The 22,800-nt window shown below is 46.7% G+C and overlaps 3 protein-coding genes across 4 annotated transcripts in view; 1 reads left to right on the top strand and 2 right to left on the bottom strand.

Annotated features, from left to right (window-relative positions):
* Nucleotides 1-2,802, bottom strand: part of LOC122368230 (polycystic kidney disease 2-like 2 protein) — a 31,944-nt gene extending 29,142 nt beyond the window's left edge. For both annotated transcript variants that reach the window (XR_006254204.1, XM_043341962.1), the window contains exon 1: nucleotides 2,270-2,802. Coding sequence is in view for 1 of the 2 variants with exons in the window: in XM_043341962.1 (XP_043197897.1) it covers nucleotides 2,270-2,296 (27 nt within the window). In the remaining variant the exon portion in view is untranslated. The remainder of the gene's footprint in view (nucleotides 1-2,269) is intronic.
* A 2,181-nt stretch (nucleotides 2,803-4,983) lies between these two features.
* On the top strand, nucleotides 4,984-7,920 carry LOC122368242 (iron-sulfur cluster assembly 1 homolog, mitochondrial-like). Its single transcript, XM_043341978.1, has 5 exons — nucleotides 4,984-5,090; nucleotides 5,330-5,429; nucleotides 5,936-5,989; nucleotides 7,085-7,190; nucleotides 7,437-7,920. Exons 2-5 carry the CDS (start codon nucleotides 5,346-5,348, stop codon nucleotides 7,583-7,585), a joined length of 393 nt encoding a protein of 130 aa, XP_043197913.1. The 5' UTR covers nucleotides 4,984-5,090; nucleotides 5,330-5,345; the 3' UTR covers nucleotides 7,586-7,920.
* Nucleotides 7,808-18,923, bottom strand: LOC122368241 (skin secretory protein xP2-like). Its single transcript, XM_043341977.1, has 7 exons — nucleotides 18,898-18,923; nucleotides 13,591-13,658; nucleotides 12,192-13,324; nucleotides 9,729-9,810; nucleotides 9,068-9,285; nucleotides 8,509-8,651; nucleotides 7,808-8,127 (listed from the first exon to the last, which is right to left on the bottom strand). The coding sequence occupies exons 2-7, from the start codon at nucleotides 13,654-13,656 to the stop codon at nucleotides 7,958-7,960; spliced, it is 1,812 nt and encodes a 603-aa protein (XP_043197912.1). The 5' UTR covers nucleotides 13,657-13,658; nucleotides 18,898-18,923; the 3' UTR covers nucleotides 7,808-7,957.
* Between the last annotated feature and the right edge of the window lie 3,877 nt (nucleotides 18,924-22,800).

Raw genomic sequence — 22,800 nt, 5'->3', positions numbered from 1 at the left:
GAGAGAGAGAGAGGAGAGAGTAGCTGTAGGGACCCACAACCCTCTCAGTGGTGATACTCCCGCGGTGCACAAAAAAAAATCGCACAAGCACGGAATTTTAGTCTACGACATATCGTAGTACATATCGACATATCGACATGTCGTAGACTATATATTCCGTGGCACAAGTATGCACACAATATTGACGTAGATTATAAAACTTTGGACGATAACTTACGGCCGTGAGTGGATCGCTCGCCGACTAGCCGGAGATTCGGAAGCGGTCGGACGGGATCGGGCGTTGTTCGGTGGATCGGGAGGAATTGTGAACAGCACGAGTGCAACTTTATATACATATAAAGTGGGTTGTAGCAGGAACCCCAAAAGGGGGTTGTAGCAGCAACCCCAACGTCTCTGAAAATGATCATTAAGCCTATTGGTGTCGCATGGAAAATAATTGACTGAAAAGCCCAAGCGCACTGCGCAACCCTGATATCAGTGGCGGATCCAGGGGGGGGGGGCTGCGGGGGCTGGCAGCCCCCACCCAAGGAAAACTGGCGCCACTGCGCCGAAGGCGCAGTGGCGCCAATTTTCAATTCGCAACTCATCGGAGTGCCGCATACTAGGACTAGGATGCAAAAATCAGTCGAATAACGTCGTTTCAGTACGCTCCGCACCGATATATCCAATCGTGTTGTGTCACTGTACATACTGATCCTGGGCGCCTCTTGTCAGGGCCACTGGGCGCCAATATTTCAGCGCCAAATCATCTCATAAGTTATGTACACGTTCACTTCTGGTGAACAGTGTCCCAAACTTCAGATTTCTCTTGGGTGTCTGAGTGGAAAATTCGAGCCACCCAAAATGTGAGAGTGGAAAATTATCCATTCTTATTCTTGAGTGTCATCTTCAGCCCAAATGAGAAATTTTTGGAACGCTGACTGTGAACGGTTCGAAATTCGTCCAACTGGTCAGATGTGTGACTGCAAGCATCATACCGGTCGTGAAGACGCATAATGTCGCTTGCAGACTTCAATCGGCTGGAAGTCGCCGACACTACCTCTAGTTTGACTCTGGCTTATATCGTGTCTATCGGCGAGCCGTCTGAGATCGCTCGCAGGCTTATCCCCGACCGTCTGAACTGGTCTGTTCTTTATTCGTAGTTTTTCTTGTAACCGACTGGTCTGCGGCAGATGCTTGTGTGACTGCAACCACTCGATCGATCGGAAAGCTTGCAAGAACTCTCGCAGACCTCGATCGGCTGGAAGCCGCCGACACTATCTGTAATTGACAGAGGCAGACGTCTTTCGCGATTATTGCATAAAATTTAAAGCCTCGGTCACACTTCACCGGATTGGACCAACGGACGAGAAACAGACGATAACTGTCAGCGTCCGGTGATGTCCGTTTGTTTCCGTTGGACGTCTGTTTGTCATCCGTTAATATCCGTTCCATGTCCGGTGGTGTCCGGTTGAGCACACCGGACACCACCGGACATGGAACAGATATTAACAGATGAGAAACGGACGTCCAACGGAAACGAACGGACATCCCCCGGACATCACCGGACGCCGTCCGTTTCTCGTCCATTGGTCCAATCCGGTGAAGTGTGACCGAGGCTTAGTCCACGTAGTCCACTATAGTTCACTTTTTACCCCAAGAGGATATTGCAAACAATAGGTTGAAGTTTTTTTTCTTCACAAGAATATGTTTCACCAATGGGTACTTTACAGCCTGAAAATGTACGATAAGATCTGCTATTTCAATTTGAAATGTGAAAAATGTGAAAACTTAAATTTTTCGGAAAATTACTGGTGGGCCAAAACGTTGAGGCTGGTGGGCCATTTCGGATCACTGGTGGGCCATTTGGCCCACCAGTTAACATGTTAGACGAGGCCCTGATTCATTCATTCGAATCTCCTTCAGTATTCTTTGCTTCTTCTTCATTTTACTTTCCACAATCTGGCTCTCCATGATTTCTTCAACGGCTACGCCAGCGCTTGAATTGCCGGCTTTGCGCGATTTTCCCATATCCGGAGTCACATGCACCAGATGTTATTATAGTTTTGCTATCCTCGCGTTGTGTTTTGTAATCTTAAATCTTAAATAAATGTGATACTTAATAAATAAACCAGCTTAAATTGCTAAGTACTTAATAACGGTTTAAACACTCTTAACACTTCATGTTGACTCCTGTATTTCTAGTAAAAATCTTTTTTCATTTCTCGAGCAGCTCACGCTCGAGCCTCATTGCTATAAAATCCTCCCAAACAGGCCCTATTATACTCACGGTATTTGCCTGGCTGTTGGTGGGCATGTTCAGCGATATAGTATTTCTTCAGTCTTTTTAATCTCACCGTCTTCTTCAACAACCGCGACCAAATAGCATTTTAAATCGGCCATCAGCAGCACACTATTTCCAACAGCTTTCACAACACTCGGAAATGGTCGGTGCACTCCATTGGCCGTAATTAAAGGTAACGTAAAACCCGGAATATTTTAAAGACCTTACAAAATAACTCGAAACATTAAGTGCTTTCCAATCATAAATTGAAATGTGTAGATTTTATTATTTTTCAGCGATGGACAGAGCACGAGCCTTTCCAAATGCACGCACCTCGAAAACGGCCTTATCGCTACCCTGGCCTTATCGTAGGCATTGAAGTCTACGGACTACGGCTTGCGAATACGAGAAAAATCAAAGAGCTTAAACACATTCTGAAGCTGTCCAAGTGAAGACTAGAGTTCTGTTGTCGAGACGCGTCAAATAAACTTTAATTTAGTCCTTACAGGTCAGCTTGAAAATTGATCTTCAATCGTCATGACATTGACCCGAGAAAGCTTATGCTGCATATCAATCGATTGTTATTAACCATTGTTCAGCTGAACACATTCTAGGAGCTTTTATCGATCTCCCATGATTTAATTCAAAGTTTTTGTCGAAAAATGGCTGGTGACCTTTTATGACCTTGCATGAACTTTTGAGTGACAGCCGGCCATCAGCTGCATCCTGCCAATAGCATATAGGTAGGTACCTATGTCGGTAATCACTTGAGTAAACACTGTCATATTTATGAAAAAGATTTTGACGTTTTCGTTCAAGGCAGGGTGAGGAGGCCTTTGATTTTCCTCCATCGTCTTGTGATGGTGAGGTAACAAATATGACTCACCCCAGGCTACAGTACATAGGTATACCTACTAGCTGGCACTGGTATCTTCGTGCAATATTACCGAGCTTCGAACTTTTAAGAGATGAGCTGTAGGAATGACAGAATTGCAAGGTGGCATGGTATAGTTACTTATAACCAGGGCTGCGGAGTCGATGGATTTTCGGCGACTCCGAGTTCCGACTCCAACTCCAACTCCGGCTTTCAAAAACCAGCTCCGACTCCGACTCCGACTCCGGGCAGAATTGTCGACTCCGACCGACTCCAACTCCCGACTCCGACTCCGCAGACCTAGCAGGGCTGCGGAGTCGACAGATTTTCGGTGACTCCGACTCCGACTCCGGCTCGGGTTTCTAAAATCGACTCCAACTCCGACTCCGACTCCGGTCACAACTGTCGACTCCGACCGACTCCGATTCCGACTCCGACTCCGACTCCGCAGCCCTGCTTATAACGACCTGTTGACCTGACCTCATGTGAACTGACCTCAACCAGTTGCTTTCTGGCTCTGCAAGATGCAAAATTTAGGTATGAAAAACTATCAAAAATTTCGCTGCGCTGTGAGCTACGTTTTTCTAGACCCGTAAAAAGCTGGAGATTGTTGAAGACAATTTTGCAACTTTTCCAATCCTATACCTAAGTCAATAAATAGGGAAAACTGAACTGCGCTATTTTGGACGGAATTCATTCTAAACATTCGTAAAAATTGCACCCGTGACCCGCCCCTTTTATGCCCTGAGAGAGGTCACTTCAGGTCATAAAGGATCTCAAACAATTTTTCCTACAATAACTTTTGAAAGAGGTACGCCAGAGCGATGAAAATAGGTACTTACATACCTTGGATGCATTTAGCCCAACAATACGCATCGACTGTTACGCAGCGTGATCCTTTCCGGTCAGCTCTTGACCTTGACCTCAGGGCAAATTTTCAAAATTGCTTTTTAGAGTACTTCATTCATCGCGTCTCGAAACACGAAAAAGACACGATTCTGGTGAAATGAATAACAAATAAAGCCTGTGTGAAAAGTTTTCCAGATTTAGGTTTTTTCAATAACGTCAATTTTGATAGCTTTTATCCTCCGGATGCTCCGCGGCTTTGCCGTGGCGCTGTGCACCTCTATTCGTTCACGAGTTAAGGCCTGGCTACACTATGCGTTTTCTGCGTGCGTTTTTTTGCGGGTTTGCGCTTTTTGCGTAATATCGTTCTAGAAAAAAGTGATAAATAATATAAGTTTTACATTCGTTATATACGAAAGCTATTAAAACTCTTATATTTACCAAAATTTATCATAAAAAAAACATCACAAAAGCGTAATATCGTTCTTTTTCTAGAACGATATTACGCAAAACACGCAAACCCGCAGAAAACGCACGCAGAAAACGCATAGTGTAGCCAGGCCTTTATACGCCGAAATGGCAAAACATATAGAAATATGCGGACCACTGACCACAGACCAGTGACCTTACCATGAACTATGAAGATAACACTAAAGTTAACCTAAAAAACGGCACATCATTCGACGGGGTAACATTCTAATGTCAGTCCGAAAACAACACTTATCCAGTCTGCATTCCTCGAATATTTTTTTCTTCAAAGAGCCAGGCCAGGGGGCTCCTTGGACCTTGAGATAGCAAACACATCCGACCCGGGCCCCGCACCCGAGCTTGCAGGCTGTGCCAAGGCTGTGCAACCGCCCAAATGACATTTCTGATTTTCCCACGATCATTTTACTTCAACTTAGCGGCTCTTGCAATTTCCCCCTGCCAAATTTTACTTCACTTTATTTGGCAGCACAAAGGCAGCACGGAAATCGTTACATAATCGGAACGATTGCGTCAAAATATGCGCAGTAGAGATTTGATGTGATGCGTTTATATCACTGTTTATATTATATATCTTTCAATTTATTTCAAGTCTCAAGCCAAGGATCAAGCACATCAAAGTTGAGTTTATTTCAAGGACCTCTCAAGTGTACCCAGCACCCTCTCAAGCTCATCAAACATTGATTCTCACTTTTTGAAATAAATTTGAGACGTGTGGTAAAGATTGAGCCTTATTCGATAACAAGAACAGATTGTTAACGTTGAGTTAGCTGGGGAGGCAGCAAATTTATAAAGCAATACTCCCCAGTTACAGATTCAAATCTTCCTTTCATCAATAAGTGTACCTACTCCATTGTCAGACATCTCAGCCTCTGAATGGCTGCTCCTGTCGCCACCGCCACTGTCAGAGCAGTACGAGGCGGCAAAAGGCTGATCCCTACGAGGGCAGCACTGGTTCTGGTGAGTAATACTTGAGTATGATACCTTGAACGATAACAGTCAGAAATATCATAGGTAAAAGTTACTTGTAGTTGTAAAGCATGTGTCAAGCTTGTTTTTTTTCGACCAAGGAGAGACGCTACACCCAGAGATGCTTTTTAATCAAACCAAACCAAACATTCCCTACAACCTAAAACCTACCACCTAAAACCTTAAACCTAATCTACAGTGCCTCTCCTTGGTTGCTAAAAAAGTGTGACAGCTGCTTTACTACTACCTACCAATTACTCATAGGGTTTTCAGCTGTAGAGGTACTTAAGTTGAACAAAGTGTGAACTGTTAAGAAACTTTAAGCATGACTGATATGTGCTCTGCGAGATTGAATAGCAGGTCAATCAGTCAATGTTGGCTTACTGGTACTTTCCATAAAAATCTTTAACATGTCTTAATTACTCTCACTTAGCCTGCTTATGCTAGTGATTGTAGACAGCTTTTTGAAAACGTTTGAGATAATTTTTCTCTTTCAGACTAAGAATGCAGTTGATAAAATCAAGACTGTCCTCAGTGCCAAGCCAGATGCAGTAAGTATACATTGTTCTTAAAAAATTCCTATTCAAATCTTTAAATGTGTGCCAATAAATATTTTGTAAATGCAAGTATTCTTTGAAAGGTAAGAACCAGTATAACGCCTTATGGGGCGACTAACGGAGCGAGCGAGAGGGTGGGCCTTGCACGTGCGAAATTTCGAGGGGGTACCTCCAACTGACTTGTGCACGGCACCCTACTAACCGGTCTCTAGCGATGTGCCAAATTTGAGCACAATCGGCCCAGCCGTTCTCGAGATCTGGAAGCGGCACCCTGCACGTGCGCACGTGCAAAATGGGTCCCAACTGACTTGTGCACGGCACCCTACTAACTGGTCCCTAACCGTGTACCAAATTTGAGCGCCATCGGTCCAGCCGTTCTCGAGATCTGGAAACGACCCCTGCACGTGCGCACGTGCAGCAGCACCCCAACCTTAACACATGCAGATGAATTATCTGATGGAGACCTAACTGTGTACCGAGTTTCAATTCAATCGGCCCAACCGTTGTGCCGTTATTGAGGTTGCAATTTTGGGGGTTCTTAAAAAATGTCCAACTTTACCACGCGCCACGTGCGGTGGTTGGCAAGAAGGCATGGTGGCCATCACACCACAGAACTTTTACGTCCAAGTGACATTCAGTAAAGAAGACCGCTTGTCAATCGGATGTCCCGTTCCTAAGATATTAGCTTTTGAAGAGCGTCCCCACGGCCGGCCGGCCGGCCGGCCGGCCGCTCATACTCAGAAATTTCCGTTAATCTAAGGAAAGACTCCGCTCGCTTCGCTCGCTCCGTAATAAGATGTGATAAATTTTGATAACTCCTCATATTTCTTATTCAGGGCATATTTTTACTTGACTTGTCCACTTAATACTCAAAGTTCCTAGTTGAATATAAATGTGGAGTGAAATGTGGTAGTGATGAATTATCCTCAGGTTGTCATACATTTTTGTTTGCCAAGAGAAAACTTGTTTGCATCTTTCTTTAGATAATGTGTCTTTCTTGGCTGATGGCCTAAGATTTCCTTAAAACTAGTGCCTTTTATGAGAGCAGCATCCAAGGCAGCATCAAACTGATCTCCATATGCATCACAGATTGGCCTCAAGGTTGGCGTTCGGCAGAGAGGGTGCAACGGGCTGAGCTACACACTCGACTATGCCTTCGAGAAGGGAAAGCTAGATGAAGAAGTTAAACAAGATGGTAAGCTTGGCAAAAGTGAACCGCCACGTTGGTCAACTTTAAAATATCCTCTCTTACATAGATCGTCATTAATCTGGTAGTGTTCTAATCTAAAGCATGAGACAAAAGGAGTAAGATAGAGTCCTTTGTCGACTAAAATTAAATAATCACACACGATTTTTATGCATCCAGTCCAACATCCAGTTTGAAATTACGTTACACGTTTCTGCTAATGCCATGACATTCACGGACATGTTTCTACTGCAGGCGTTACCGTGTTAATCGATCGGAAGGCGCAGCTCTCTCTGCTCGGCACAGAGATGGACTACTCGGAAACAAAGCTGGCCAGTGAATTTGTGTTCAACAACCCAAACATCAAGGGCACGTGCGGTTGCGGTGAGAGTTTCTCCTTATGATAGTGCAGAGTCTGTAGTGTGTGATATTCACGCGTAGAGCTGGCGTGTCGTCGCCTGGCAGCGCCGACGGTTCTGTGATGTTAATCGTATTAGCAGCGTCTTTGCTGAATCGCTCTTGGGTTGTTCACGAATGTTGATGTGTGTAAGATGTCTCAGAAGGCCGAGCCGTTTGACTGTTACCGTCACAGAGTTGTCGAACTGGTGACGGTGGACACTAGCGGATTGAAGCACGTTTTAATGTATTGTACAGAATTAGCGGTGCGTAACAACATGCGGCGCAGCGTTGGCCCCTGTTAAACATATAAACCATTGAATAAATCTCAGCTATTCGGGGCAGACCGGTGTCCTACCGCTACGACGGCTGGTGTCGCGTCATGACTGCAGGTTGAACTTCTCCATGTACTTCCTGGTGGAGAAGGACATGTTGGAGTCGGAGATGCCGTACATGGTCATGTCGGTGGGTCGGCCGCGCGAGGGCGGCGCCAGGTTCTCCTTGCCCAGGAGACGCGCCTCGACTGGGTGCGGCGACGGCCGGCCGCCCACTGAAACCGAACAGGAAGATGTCAGGGCCAGGCCTCGATAAATACGGTAGTTGGAATTAGTTCATGATGGTTCAGTCAATTCATTCCGGGTTCGTTTTTAGTTCTGCGGTGAGACATGCGTGAGGGATAAGTTATGTAGAACAATATGTTTTTATACCATGACCAACCTCAGTGTGGCTAGCAGACGACAACACTGAATTCAATCCTTTGCTGCAGTGTGATACGGAATCATTCCGTAGCACACAGCACATTCCGTCGGAATGTGCTGACACATCTATTCCCGGTTGCACTGCGGTGCCCACAATCGGCTTAAGATCAGCGGCTGTCGAATCTCATCCGTTAAATCACCCCTTTCGACTGTGTGCCCATCTAGTCACGTACCTGCGGCGGCGCGCTGCATCAGCTGCCGGCTGTCCACGTACTTCATGGCCAGTGTGTTCATCTCGAGACTGAGGTCCGTGCTGCACGGCACGGCTGCCGTGGTCCGCACGGCCCGTGGGGGACACGAGTAGTCCAGCACTGACCTGAGAAATGGCGACCGTCAAACGTGTGAGGCTTAAGGGGTCCCCCACCAGGGAATGAGGAAACAGGACAACGGGGGGTGGGGGCGAGAGAAAAGGCAGGGACACCGAACTGCGGCCTTTTTTTGAACGATCTAAACGGCACGCTGATCAAAAGCTATTTGTGATGAGATAGATAGAACATTGGATCCAACACGCTTTAATTCACCTCAATTCCATACGGCCATTTTCAACCTACTACACGGAAAGAAAACATTGAACCTAACCATACTCATCGTGCCAGAGCCCATTCTTAAAGTGTTATTGTTTTTCTGCAAGAGAAAGTAGCATCCGTCGCAAAGCCTAATTAACCCCCTTCCCATTAAGCGTCTACCAGCCCATCCGAGTGGCCGTGGCCCTCGGCTCGGAGCCTGACTCACTCGTCGTTGGCCTGGCTGGTGACCAGACTGACGCCGGCCGCGCGCAGCTGCTGCAGGGTGGCGCGCCGCACCGGGTCCGTCTCGGCCTCGATCACCTCTTCGTCCCGGTGACGCGGTACCGGCGACGCCGACAGACTCTGCGACTTGTCGCTGGCCTCGGCCGAGCCGCCGGACTCGGCCCGCGCCGCCGCGCCGTCCAGAATCTGGTTCACCTGACCCTGCGACGGGGGAGGAGAAGCAGTGTACCAAAATCATATTTTTGCTTGGGTGTCAGAGGGGAAAATTGCTGACCAAAAAAAGGATGAGAGTGAAAAATTGTCGGTCAGGTAAGGCCCAAAAAGAGTGGGAAAATGATCAAAAACATTAATCTATCTACAATTGTGACAGATGTAAAACAACCATTCCCGCAATTGCTCCTTCTCGGTGGAATGGGGAGTGGAAAATTGGGCTTGAAAACTGGAGGTGAGAGTGGAAAATGATTTGCATTTGGATGTCGTTTCCCACCCACATGACACATCTACAAATTTTGGGACTCTGGACAAGAGGCAGTCTTGTCCTGGACAAGAGGCAGTGTTTTTGTAGCACCACGGATACACCAAGTCATCGTGTGTAGCGCAAACACGGCGGCAGTGCCAAGGTAAATGGGGTCCTCGTTCTTTACCATAACGTTCTGGAAGAAGGTCGTGTCCGGCCGTCTGGGTCGGTCTGCTTCGGCGTCATCGGCCACAGAGCCGTCGCAAGACCTGAAAAACAACAGCACACTTCGTTAATCCGTTGTAGTTAAGGAAAATTACAAAAATAATATAAAGCCGAACAACATACAGAATACACTGCAGGTCTGCAATTAGGCGACAGTCATTCGGAAAATGGAACCACGAATTCATACGCAATCCATATTCATGCGTCTGTCCGTCTTATCACGTTTGATCGGACTACCTATGAACGGGTCGGTAGCTTGAACTCAGACTCTTTGAACTTGGACCTACCATAGACCTCTGTACACCTGGACTGAGCGCAGACATTTCGGCCATGACCATAGTGGCCCTAACTTTCAGAATTCAGATGTTATATCTCGAGATCAGTAACACCCACGCAGCACTACCTAAGCCTATATAGGTAGTGCTGCTCGTGCCTCAGTAGGCAAACAGCATCGACCGTCACGCGACGGAGGACTGCCTGGGCTGTGAGAATATCGACTGTTCAGACGGAGCTACCCGTGTGCTATCTCCTTATGTGCCACGTGGAGGACAACCCGTAGCACTGCTCAAGTGCCTAAGTGTTGTCATGCGTCAGTGGGGCATGCATCATAGATCAGGCCCCAGACTGAATAAGGACATATTGAAGACGTGGTAGCCGGCCATGGTAGCCGGCAGTAGTGAGATAAACGTCAGTAGTGTGCAATGTGCATGCATGCGGCAACGCGACCAGCCCACGGACAACACACAAAACCGTGATAATATCAGCAGCCTAAACGTTGGCGTGAAAGAAATGTAATTACGTACTAAAATTACGTAGCTGTAGAATTATGTACTTCGATGGTATACAGGGACAATATCTCCTACACGGCCACTTTGTCGTCGCTGTCCTTGACAGGTCACCGAGTGACATAACGGTTTTGGTGGCTGGTGGTTGAACGCTGGTCCGTGTGGAATATCGAGTGCGAATGCCTGAGAGTCAATAATGAGGCCGTGGCGTTGGTTTAGCGGGGGCCGTTTCGCATTCGTGTGATACGTTATGACTTCTGTGGAGTTGGTTATTCATTCGTGTAGGTATGAAGAATAAGAAAGTTCAGTAAAATAAAATCGTTTTGCAATGAGTTTTTTATAAATCGTTTACAGATCTACTGTTCAAAGTGGAAAAAGTCAAATAAAACCATTCGAAAGAGACATTCTTTTGCATAGGCGGCGGAACGGGGAGGGCACCTGGGCACCGTGCCCCCTTTGATTTTGGCATTTTAACATTAGCCCTATGGGCGTTGCATGGAAAGAATGGGACCAAAAGTCGGCAGTGCCCCCCCCCCCCTCCCTCCTTAATTGAAGGTGTTCCGCAGCTACTGTTCTCTTGTAAACTTAGAACAGAATCCCCTGTTCGAGGGTTGCCTCTGACGGAGATGCATGATATGATACTGCACTCCGAACTTGAGAGCAATGGCACGCGCCGATTAGTTTGCATAAAAAGGGAAGTGCACTGTCAGCGGTTCCAGAATGCGCCCATACAGTTTCAGAAATGCGTTAGCGGCAGTTGCTTGATGTTTGGCCCCACATTTGAGCTCAATCGGGCCCAAGAATCGGGTTAGCAGTTCCGGACACATAAGAAAGTGTGTGCACGTGCACACGTGCGGCAGCACCCACAGCAGCACCATCTGTTTCAGAAATGCAAAAGTGGCTAATGTATGTCATCTAGCCACACACCAAATTTGAGCTCAGTCGGGCCAGTGGCTACTGAGATATAAAGAAGGGGTGCGCACGTGCGCACGTGCACCAGCACCCCCTGTTTCAGAAATGCAATAGTGGCTAATGTATGTCATCTGGGCACATACCAAATTTGAGCTCAATCGGGCCAGTGGTTACTGAGATATAAAGAAGGGGTGTACACGTGCGCACGTGCACCAGCACCCCCTATTTGAGAAATGTGATAGTGTTCGATGTATTGTATCTGGTCACATACCAAATTTGAGCTCAATCAGTGACGCGGTTCTGGAGATATCATTAGACCAACTTTGTAAACACCCCTCACGCGCCACGCGCAGACCCTCCTCTGTGCCAGCCGATATCTCCCGCAGACACTGCATTCAATTTTTAATGCACGAGGCCATCAAACAGTGAAGACCGGACCTATCTGGGTGTTACTGATCTCGAGATATAACATCTGAAAGTTAGGGCCACTATGGTCATGGCCGAAATGTCTGCGCTCAGTCCAGGTGTACAGAGGTCTATGGACCTACCCATAGTTCTCCCAGCGGAAATGGCAAAAAAAAAAAAAACATTCCATTCACAGCCATTGACGACCAGCAACCTTAACTTCTTCTCGGCTACAATGCCCATAATTCACCCCAGCAATAATATCGAACGGTCCAATCCAAGAATAACACCCACCCCGCCACTATCAGCGGCTGTACACTCACCCTCCCGGCGACTGCTGGTACACCGGCATGTCCACGTGCACACTGGCCTCGGGACTGGGCTGCTGCTCGGGCACGGGCGGCAGCACCAGTCCGCGCAGGGTCAGCTCCGGCTCGGCCTCCTCGGCCCAGCCCTCGCCGGCCACCCACTCCTGCACGCGCCGCCGCTGCAGCTGGGCGGTGTTCTCTCGGCCGCCGCTGCCGGTCACCTCGGCGGCGGGAGGAGGGACAGCGGCCGCCCGCTCGGCCGGAGGAGGGGGAGCGGCCGTCCGATCGGCGCGGGCCGGCGGACACGGAGCCGCAGGGTCGGTGCCCACATCGCGGCGCGGCGTTAGACTGAAGCTGGTGTTGACTGCCGCCGCCGCAGTGGTCGGCCGGCGCGGAGTGTCGTCCTCTGTCTGGGTGTGAGCCTCGCGCATCAGCACGCACCGCGCTGGGGGTGTCGGCGGCGTCTCGCGGCTCAGCAGCTGCCGGAACTGGGCTCGGAGCTGCGCCAGCTGCCGGCCGTTGTCGGCCACCAGTCGGAGCACGGCGCGCAGCTCAGCACCGCAGCAGGACGGCTCGGCCGGCACCTGTACCCCCGCACCGCCGCCGCTGGAGACGGGCGAGCCGGCGGAGCGCGGCGAGACTGCCGCCGACTCGGCGGGCGGCGTCATACGAGCGGCCACGGTCGGACGAGGCACCTCTCTGCCGTCATCGTAGCAAATGCTGACGTCCGCTGGCGCCACGGCGGCTGGCCGAGTCAGCGGGCTGGGCTGGGGAGGGGCGGATGACGCCGGGCTGGGGCGCGGAGGGACGAAGGACCCTGGGCTGGGCCGTGAGGCGACGGAGGACGTCGGACTGGGGCGGTGAGGAGCGGATGATGCCGAGCTGGGCCGGGGAGGGACGGAGGACCCTGGGCTGGGCCATGACGGCGCGTAGTGGTCACTGGCCGGCCGTGGGGGCGGCGTGCGATAGTGAACGGGCTGTTGTGGCAGTCGGGCGGGGTCGCTGATGCGGCCAGGCACAGAGCGGCTGCGATGGAGGATATTCTGCTCCTGCTGACGGTCAGCTGGCAACAGGGGCAGCACCAGACTTCGCTCCTCTGGGTTGAAGACGAGAGAAACATCGGGCACTTCACGCCGATACTCGTTGATCTGAAACGTGTTGCAATGATCAACAACAAATTTTTTCGTAACACATTTTTACTTAAAATGGACATAGAAAATAAGAGTGGGTTTTCTTTGATATATGGAAAAGCATGCTCTACAAAATGTATAACTCTTGAATTACTTTAAAAAATATCACCAATGCTCCTTCCTACTTGTACTTACTCAACAGTATCTTGCAATCATTATTACTATGCAGAACAGGATCACTCATCATATGAGATTAGGATGCATAAATAAATAAATAAACTCACATCTGGCTGCTTGAAAGGCTGCGGTGGTTGTCTTGTTCCTGATATATTTGGATTTCCATTCATCATACCTGCACCACAGAGAAGTGTCAGTTTCACATGAAGTGTCAGCACATCCTCAATCAATCCACACTCCTAACCAATCCTCACTGATGGAATTCAAACTGCATACACAGCTTCTATTGTGAGAAGGGAAATAAGACACTAGTGATAAAAGATATCTAACCATAATTTTACAGAGCATTGGTGCTTGTGAACGCAAGGGAATTGGCTCTACCATAGTTTCATAGTTGAGGGTAATGGTTACATGTTAAAGTTGGGTTTTTCTATAGAAAACAAATGAAAACCAATCAAGAAAAACATAGAAATTAGCACTGACAGTTTTTGCAACATAGTATTGATGGTGCATAGGTTAAGGTAGTATATACTTTCATATATCAGCAAGCATTGAAAAGTTCATGATTTGCTGCAGGGGTTTCATATGAAGGTGGCTCAAAGCCATGCTTCTCTACAGCACATAGGTACTTGGTTGTATGTACTGTACTTAACCCGCGCACCGACGGGGGTCTGCGCCAACTTAGTACCGACGGGGGGGGGGGGGCGGATGACCGCCCCCCCCCTGAGATCTCGAGAACGAAGCAAGATAGCGACAAGCGGTAAACGGCATCGGATACGCACGGACAAGGTCTACAATTTTTACTAAGGTCATTTTCAGGTCAGGTCAAAGATGACGTCACAGGGGTCGAAAAAGTCAAAATGGCGGCGCTAGATATGGAGAGGATTTTTTCTCGAATAACTTTCGAAGTAGTCAAGATAGGAACAAAATAAGGGCATCATCGTGATCCTCTCGTCAATCCGCATCGAATGATATATATGTTGACCTCGAAAGGTCAAGGTCAAAGGTTGACCTCAGGTCACGTGACCTCGAGGTCATCATGTATATCATTCGATGCGTCTTGACGAGCTGAACACAATGAGACCATCCGCGCGGCTGTATCTTGTTCCTGTAAGGAGTTATTGGCAAAAAACCTTTGGTGACCTTTGATGACGTCACATGACCTTACAGCTGCCCAACAGCAAAACAGACCTCAAGGTAGTGAAGGTTGATCGTATGTGAAGTCATGTATGGTATATGGGGCCATTCCGACCCGTTTTAGTGGTAAAAACAGGGAGTTGATTTTTCCCCCATTGACTTATAATGGGGAGGTCGCGAAATTGACCTGACCTTAGGTCACCGACATCAAAATTCCGAGATATACAAATTGTAGCTACTAATGACCTAATAACATCCTGCGACTTTCAAAGGCCTCCGACATCTACTGTAGCTCTGGCACGGTGACAAAGTTGCAAAAAAGTGACTTGAGGTTGGGTCATTCAAAGTGACCTGGTGACCTGACCTTAAAAGTTAGGAGGTTCAAACTTGCACACCATGTGTAAAATTGATGAGAGAATAGTCATACCAAATTTCGCGTATCCGCGAAAAACCTCGGGGAGCGGATATCCGCCCCCCCCCCCGTCGGTGCGCGGGTTAAGTTGCCATGCATGTACTTTGTACCACAGTACATACAGTACTGTAGTATATCAGTACCTACCTATACACAAATGGTTGGCAACTATAGAGTATAGGTAACAGTTAAGCTACTCCATGCTCTTCAGACCATGCAGTAGCTTGATTCAATTATAGAGCAAATGAAGGAAGAGCACTAATTGGCACAGTCCTCCACTTAAATCTCAGCCAAATGCTTAATAAGAGAAGCATGCTATCAATCATTCATCAAATCACTGACCCACAAAAACAATATAACACAAACATGCATTCACAAGGTCATTTATAGAAGGTAGCGGTACTGAGTGATTTGTTTGCAGCCAGTTTCTAGCCGAATGGGAAATATGACACAAATGTGTTGTCATGGGAGAAAACAATATGGCCACCACTGAGAAACAAGTGTAAGAAGTTCCCAGATGAAGACAGCACTGACATCACCTAGATAGAAACCAATGACATCAGTACTGGACCTATGGTGAAGCGAAGTAGTGACCAAGAGTGACAACCCCTGATTCACATTGATATGACTGCAGGTCTAGGCATGCCTCGACCATGCAAACATCAGCCGTGTTGACTGTCCAGGGAAATTTGCCAAAAATTTGGCAGCCTTACAGAGATGGCAAGGAAGATAACACTTATTTGAAGAAATAGTATCAATAAATAGCTTACCTTTATTTCCGACTGCTTTGTTCAAGTTTTTTTTTGGAATCAGGATAAGAATGGCCAATGGGTTTTAAATTATTCCAAACTTATAGAATCTCATACAACCTACAACAGCTGAGCTAAATGAAAGGTAGGTACCTAAAAAGAAAAAATGTACCTTAGTATGGGTGATCTTTTACAAAAACATAATGATAAACATCTTTAAAATAACCATACAACTATGTGAAAAAGACCACCTAACTCAAGACCTGACCTAACTGACCTGGACCTAACTGACCGACCCCATCCCTTATATATATAGTTTCTTAGGGCTTCGGTAAAAACTGGATTGCGTCAGCTGGCTGGCCAGCTGGCGACGTACAATAGATATTTAATTATATTGATGAAATACTAGGACTTACTCCACAAGGAGATCGAATGGGTCGGAGCGCTTTCAATATGTATTATACATATCGTCGTCAGCGAATCAATAACGGGTCGAATCGAGTCGGGTATCGAAGAGGTTCGGGAGCTGCGCGGCAGAGCGATCACATACTATTCGAATTATGCATTAAAGAGAATAAAAAACACAAAAAACAAACTCTTCGATACCCGACTCGATTCGACCCGTTATTGATTCGCTGACGACGATATGTATAATACATATTGAAAGCGCTCCGACCCATTCGATCTCCTTGTGGAGTAAGTCCTAGTATTTCATCAATTCAACATACAATAATTAATGGTAATTCTGGTGAAAATGCAGAAACTGATATCTCAAGGAAGTCCCACAATCATGGATCTGCAGATCATGCATGTAATTTCCTGGATCGTGACCCAAAGTGTGACCAGACTTTTAGCTTAATTAGCAGCACCAGCTACCAAGGATCGATAGAGTCCAGCCTCCAGGTCCCTTCATGCCCCCCTCAGTCTCCAATGCTTTCTCACTGGAAAATATTACCCAATTTTCTGACAGCATAACTGATCGTAATTGTGTAATGAATGAATGGACCAGTCGGGGGAGGTTTGGTCAATCGTTGTCATTTTTAGCACGTGCTATTTTTGTCACACGTGCTAAAAATGACAACGATTCTGCTATTTTTGACAACGATGAGGCCGATTTCACTCCTCAGCGAGGAACTGAAGATTTTGGAAAGATAAACACTGATTTTGGAAAAGAAGTGCTGCCACCTGGTGCAAGACGAAGAATCCAGCTTTAATATGCCTGTTATTTGTATGGTAGGTAGTTTGTTTTGTGGCCTGAAGTTGGAACTTAAAATTGAAGCATCCGAAAATGATCGATATTGATCGAAAACATGATGTTGATGAAAAAAATAATATTTTAAGTTGAGAGAGGAGGCCATTTTATCCAGATGCAGTAGTTTACTTCTTGAAATTATTTTTGCTAATGACGGCTGCTAATTATCCCTCATTACATGGCAGTCGTCGTAAGCAAAAATAATTTCAAGAAGTAAACCACCGCATCTGGATAAAATGGCCTCCTCTCTCAACTTAACATATTATTTTTTTCATCAACATCATGATTTCGATCAATATCGATCATTTTCGGATGCTTCAATTTAAAGTTCCAACTTCGGGCCACAAAAAAGGGTATACTTCAACGTTGGACTACCATACAAACAACGGCCATATTAAAGCTGGTTTCTTCTTCTTGCACCAGGTGGCAGCACTTCTTTTCCAAAATCAGTGCTTGTATTTCCAAAATCGTGATTTCCTCGCTGAGGAGTGAAATCGGCTTCATCGTTGCTAAAAATAGCTGATAGCGTTGTCATTTTTAGCACATGGTTGCCAAAAATGGCATGTGCTAAAAATGACAACCATTGACCAAACCTCCCCCAACTGGGACAAGACCAAAAAGACACAAGAAACGGCGGACACCGACACTGGACACCACACAGAACACTGACACTAAGCCCTCATCCACTTGTCAGCTATTGGACAAAAGGATCGAGCATTTATTCTGAAATCTTACGCTTCAAAATAATTTTTAATTATTTTACAACTCACGCAAGCGCTGCAGCAACTTCAGATCAGTAGGCGGAACTATGGTCATGAGTACCCAAATATAGGAACGTTCCCATTTTTGGGAACGGAGTTCCCAAATATGGGAACGGGCGTTCCCATTTATGAGAACGGAAGGCAATTTTTCGGCCGTTCGCCCACTAAAACTCAAAAGTGCATCACGTCTCAAAAAAGTGCACGCTGATTTAAGTATCTACTAAATCTCCATAAAGTTATCTTTAATCTGACCGTGGAACAAGGAAATTGACCGTGGAATGATATTTTTAATGATTTTTAAAAAATGACAGAATGGTGGAAATATGGGTTATATGACATTTAACATGCAATTTTAAGGAAAATGAAGCATTTTTTACATTTTGAGGTCAAGTATAATAATTTTCGCCTGGTAATGAAGTTTCATTCTAGCGACACCAGATGCTGACATATGCAAGCGAACACGCGGACAGTCCCGAGGTAATGTTGTTGACTTTTGGTGTCGGGGCGATCGACCGCGTGGAACGTCAGTGATTTTACCGAACTACTGTTGTAAACTCAGTTTCAGTGGTTTAAAATCATTCAGCTGTATTTTATCAGCCCTGAAAGACATATTTTATTTGGATGCTAGCTGTTTAGCGTTGTTTTATAAGCAGCGTCATGAGCGTGGTTTTTGTCTTCGGCGTTTCTAAGCATGATCGTTTGGGGGGAATTTCTCTGATATAGGTCGCTCTGTGTGGCTTATTTATAATTTTTATGCTGATTTCGATCATTCCTCGTGTCCATCCTACCAGGTCTTTTGCCACTTACACTCATTAAGAAAGGAAAAAACTAGATTTTCATTGGGACTAGGTGTTTTGAGGGTGTAACATATTCAGCGTTCCCATTTTTGGATACTTCTTGTGCTCGTCAACTCTCGGTGATTAGCAGACAGGTGCTTGACATGTCTCCACCCTCGGCGCGGACGGTGGATATAGGTATGGAAGACCTTGTTGAACATCGCTGAGCGTTGTGGATTACGTAATCCTGCAGAGGGGGGCGTGCCCGCTGCGAGATCGACGGGAATAAAAGCGCAGAAGACCGGGCGAAACGTGCAACGGTCTTGCCGGAAAGGTCATCTGATGATTGTTGCGTTAACAATAATTTGCGGCGTTGGACGTGATGCTTGTTAATGAAAAGAGCCCCTGAAAGGCGTCGGTGAAATCGTTCCCAATTTTGGGTACGCCGTTCCCATAATAAGGAACGCTTGCAGCGCCAGTGTACGAGAGCGTTCCCAAATTTGGGCTCCCGGCCCGGGTGATGGACTGCTTTAGAAATAGGGGAACGATTTGAAACTACGATGGGCCTTACAATATCAAACTCTTTCCCAACAATATTGAGACAACTATCAGGCGGTTCACGATCGTTTTATATTTTTTGGACGTCATTTAACGGTTCTTTTTCTTGTTTTAAATAATGCCTACATGGCGTTCCCATATTTGGGTTTATCGTTCCCAAACATGGGAACGAAAATGCGTTCCCGAAAATGGGTACGCTTGACCATAGTTCCGCCTACTGAGATACGACTCCCCCACGGTAGATGTGGATGGTTTTTGTTTTCACCAAGGCTATAGAACTCCACGTTTTCACGCGTGGTGCGTGACAAGGTGCGTGATGGCGGCGTTTTTTTTTTTTTTTTTTTTTTTTTTTTTTAGTGGCCCTAACTTACGTTACCGGCCTCGCGAGGAGGGCGGCGACCTAACTACGCCGCGCAAAACAAACCGGCCGTCCTAACTAAGACCGGTGGCCACTTTTACAGCAAGACAACATGGGAAAACCCATATCCATGTACTATGCCATGAATATGGGAAAAAACCCATGAATTTACGTTAAGACACATAAATGGCAGTGAAACTTACCGGTAAATTGATGTTTGTGAAGGGAGGGAAGGAGGAAGTTTGTGAATGGTAAGGTTACGAGAGTTGGATGACAGGAATGGTTTGAAGAGTGGGGGATATGTCGCTGGGAGGGATGGGGTTTGTGAATGTTTAAGCGTCACGATGAAAGGAAATAGGAATGGTTTGGAGGATGGGGAATCTGTCGCTGCTGCAGTTGGCGGCCGACGGTTGTCTGTGGTCGTTCAACCCGGCCGCCGCCGCTGTTCAGCGGCCGGGGTCCGCTGGTGTAGCTCGCTGGGCCGCTGAGCCTCTAAGCCTGCTCCAGCGGCAGGAGAAAACCCGTCTGCCACCGAAGCTCTGTGTTTCGGCACCAGCGAAAAACCCGACCCATCCCGTATCACAAGTCAGCCTGGTGGTAGCGAAACGGGCGCCTGCTAACAGTCAAGGCCGTTAAAGAAGCTCTGAGTAGGGTGATGTTAGGACGAAATCAAGTACCAGGTTTGTCAATGTTGTGTCGTCCCCGAGAAGCGTCGGGAGGTCGTTTTTAAGGTGTTGTACCGCAAGATAGTTAGTGATGTGTCTTCGTTCGTGATGCAATGCCGTGCATGCGATCAAAATGTGCTCTACGGAGATGCGTGTGTCACAGGTGTGGCAAATCGGAGGGCCCGTCCTATCAAAAAGGTGGCCATGGGTGAGGCGAGTATGACCACACCTCAATCTGGCCAGGGTCACCTCGCGTATCCTGTCTGGTTGGTTACATGTGACCCATGTTCTAAGTTCTCGTTTGATCGCATACATATGTGCAGCATGATGTTGGTCCCATTTGCGTTGAAGGTACTCGGCGAATTTCATTTTTATCATATGAATAGCGTCCCCTTGGGCCATAGGTTCCACAACTGGATCAGGTCGCATTGCAGCCTCCTTTGCGAGGACATCCGCACGTTCATTTCCTGCAATACCGTAATGACCTGGAACCCAAAGAAGGGTCACATGCTGGCCCTCATTGAGATCTGATGTGATCCTGAGAATATTGTAGATACCGTGGTGGGTAACATTATCGGTCCTTTCCAGTGCTTGAAGAGCGGATTTCGAATCAGTACAGATGGTTGCTCGATCAATCTTTTCTGCCTTGATGTGCTCCATAACTTTTTCGATTGCGTGAACTTCGGCACTAAAGACTGTCGTAAATTCTTGAAGCCGGGTCCCAAACCTAAGCCCAGGGCCGACGGCTGCTGAACCTATCTGATTTTCGTGACATGAGCCATCTGTGAAGAAAAAAGCAGAGTCGCAGTTGAGCTCTACATACTCCTGGAAGAGCATTTGAGCTTCCACCGGAGGTATACTGGTCTTCTTATAATCAAAAAGAAATTCAATGGATAGGTCTTTGAGGAGCCAAAATGGAATCATAGGAGGATTTAGAGTAACTTCAGTGCGCCTAATGTTTAGCAGTTGATGAGCTTGCTCAAGGCACCCGGGTAGAAAGCACGATCTACGCAGTGGGCGTCGGGTTCTTGGTTTCCTCGCCTCCATTGCTGGTACCGCAATGTGATTTCGAACACTTTTTGCTCTGTAGTAATAGCGGAGGAAAAGAAAGACGCGTCGGTCATCAAGTGCTGGAATGCCGGTATCTGCACGAAGCGCAAGAACTGGCGATGTGCGAAAAGCCCCAGTTAGAAGTCTCAAGCACGTTGATTGGACGGCTTCTAGCCGTTTGCATAAACTGGGCGACAGTGTGCTAAACAGATAACAATTATACTCAATCGTAGATCTGATTAGCCCAATATACAACATTTGCAATGTTTTCCTGTCCGCACCCCAAGAAAACCCACATATGCATCTTAGGACATTGATTCGTTTAATACAACGTGCTCTTAGGTGCTCAACGTGTTGACGGAAGGTTAGATTAGTATCCAAAATGATCCCTAGAAATTTGTGTGACGTGGAAAAAGGTATTTTAATCCCATCGATGTGTGGGGATCTTTCAAGCGATGGTCGAGGTCCACGTTTGAAGACCATCATGACTGATTTTGGTGCTGACAAAAAGAATCCCCATTTTGTGCACCATTTAACGCAGTGATCAACCACTGTTTGCAATATAGAATAAGCCTGTTTGTAGTTTTTGTGGGATACCCATATTGCTATATCATCAGCAAAAAGCGAATAGCGGACAGAAAATGTTAGAACACGTGGCAGGAGTAGGAGCATATCGTTCAGGGCAATCAAGAACAGCGTAGGTGACAGCACGCTGCCTTGAGGGACGCCATGTTCCATTACAAAGTCGTCAGAAAGTGTCGCTTGGCAACGAACTTTGAAAGTTCGGGGTTTTAGGAAATTTTGAAGAAACGCAGCCAAATGGCCTCTGATTCCGATTGAGTGCAGCTTATAAATTATCGTCGAACTGTGTACCTTGTTGAAGGCTGACATTAGATCTAGGAAAATAGCAACAGTCGGTCGCCTATGTTCCCAGTTTACCTGGATGTCCGAGATAAGGCGAATGATATTGTCTGCCGTACTACGATTTTTCTGAAAACCGCTTTGACATATATCAATGCAATGGTTGCTCTCAAGGTAAAATCGCAGGCGCCTGTTAACCATTCTTTCGAAAATCTTGGCAACACAATTGGTTAGTGAGATTGGGCGATACGAATTTGCGTCGTGCTGGTCTTTGCCGGGTTTGCGGATAGGTATGATTATACTTTTAAGCCATTCATCCGGGAAGTTGTCCTCAGTCCATAGTTTGTTGAATGCTATCAGTAGTGTGGAAAGGTTAAGTTCGTTCAATTTTGTGAAAAAAGAATATGGAATGGAGTCTGGTCCTACCGAAGTTTTAGTGCTTGCCTTTGCTAGGGATAGTTTAAGTTCTCTTAGGGTAAAAGGAGCATTGTATGGTTCAGAGTTTGCAGAAGAAAAATCAAGATTTACTGTTCTATTTAACGAGAGCTCGATGCACGCTCAAGGAGTAAATATCTGTAGATGATGTGTTGGCAAAGTGTTGGGCAAATATATTTGTGACGGTAACTGGGTCAGTTACGAATATATTGTTTGAAAGCAATTGCGGAAAAGCACCTGAATTAGTTCGTCGTGAGGCGAAAGCACGAACATGACTCCAAAGTTCGCTGAGCGGGGTAAAAC

This window comes from Amphibalanus amphitrite, unplaced genomic scaffold (genome assembly GCF_019059575.1).
Source record: "Amphibalanus amphitrite isolate SeventyFive unplaced genomic scaffold, NRLGWU_Aamphi_draft 000933F_arrow, whole genome shotgun sequence".
Classification (NCBI taxonomy): Eukaryota; Metazoa; Arthropoda; class Thecostraca; order Balanomorpha; family Balanidae; genus Amphibalanus; species Amphibalanus amphitrite.
This window is presented reverse-complemented; position numbering and strand designations above follow the sequence as displayed.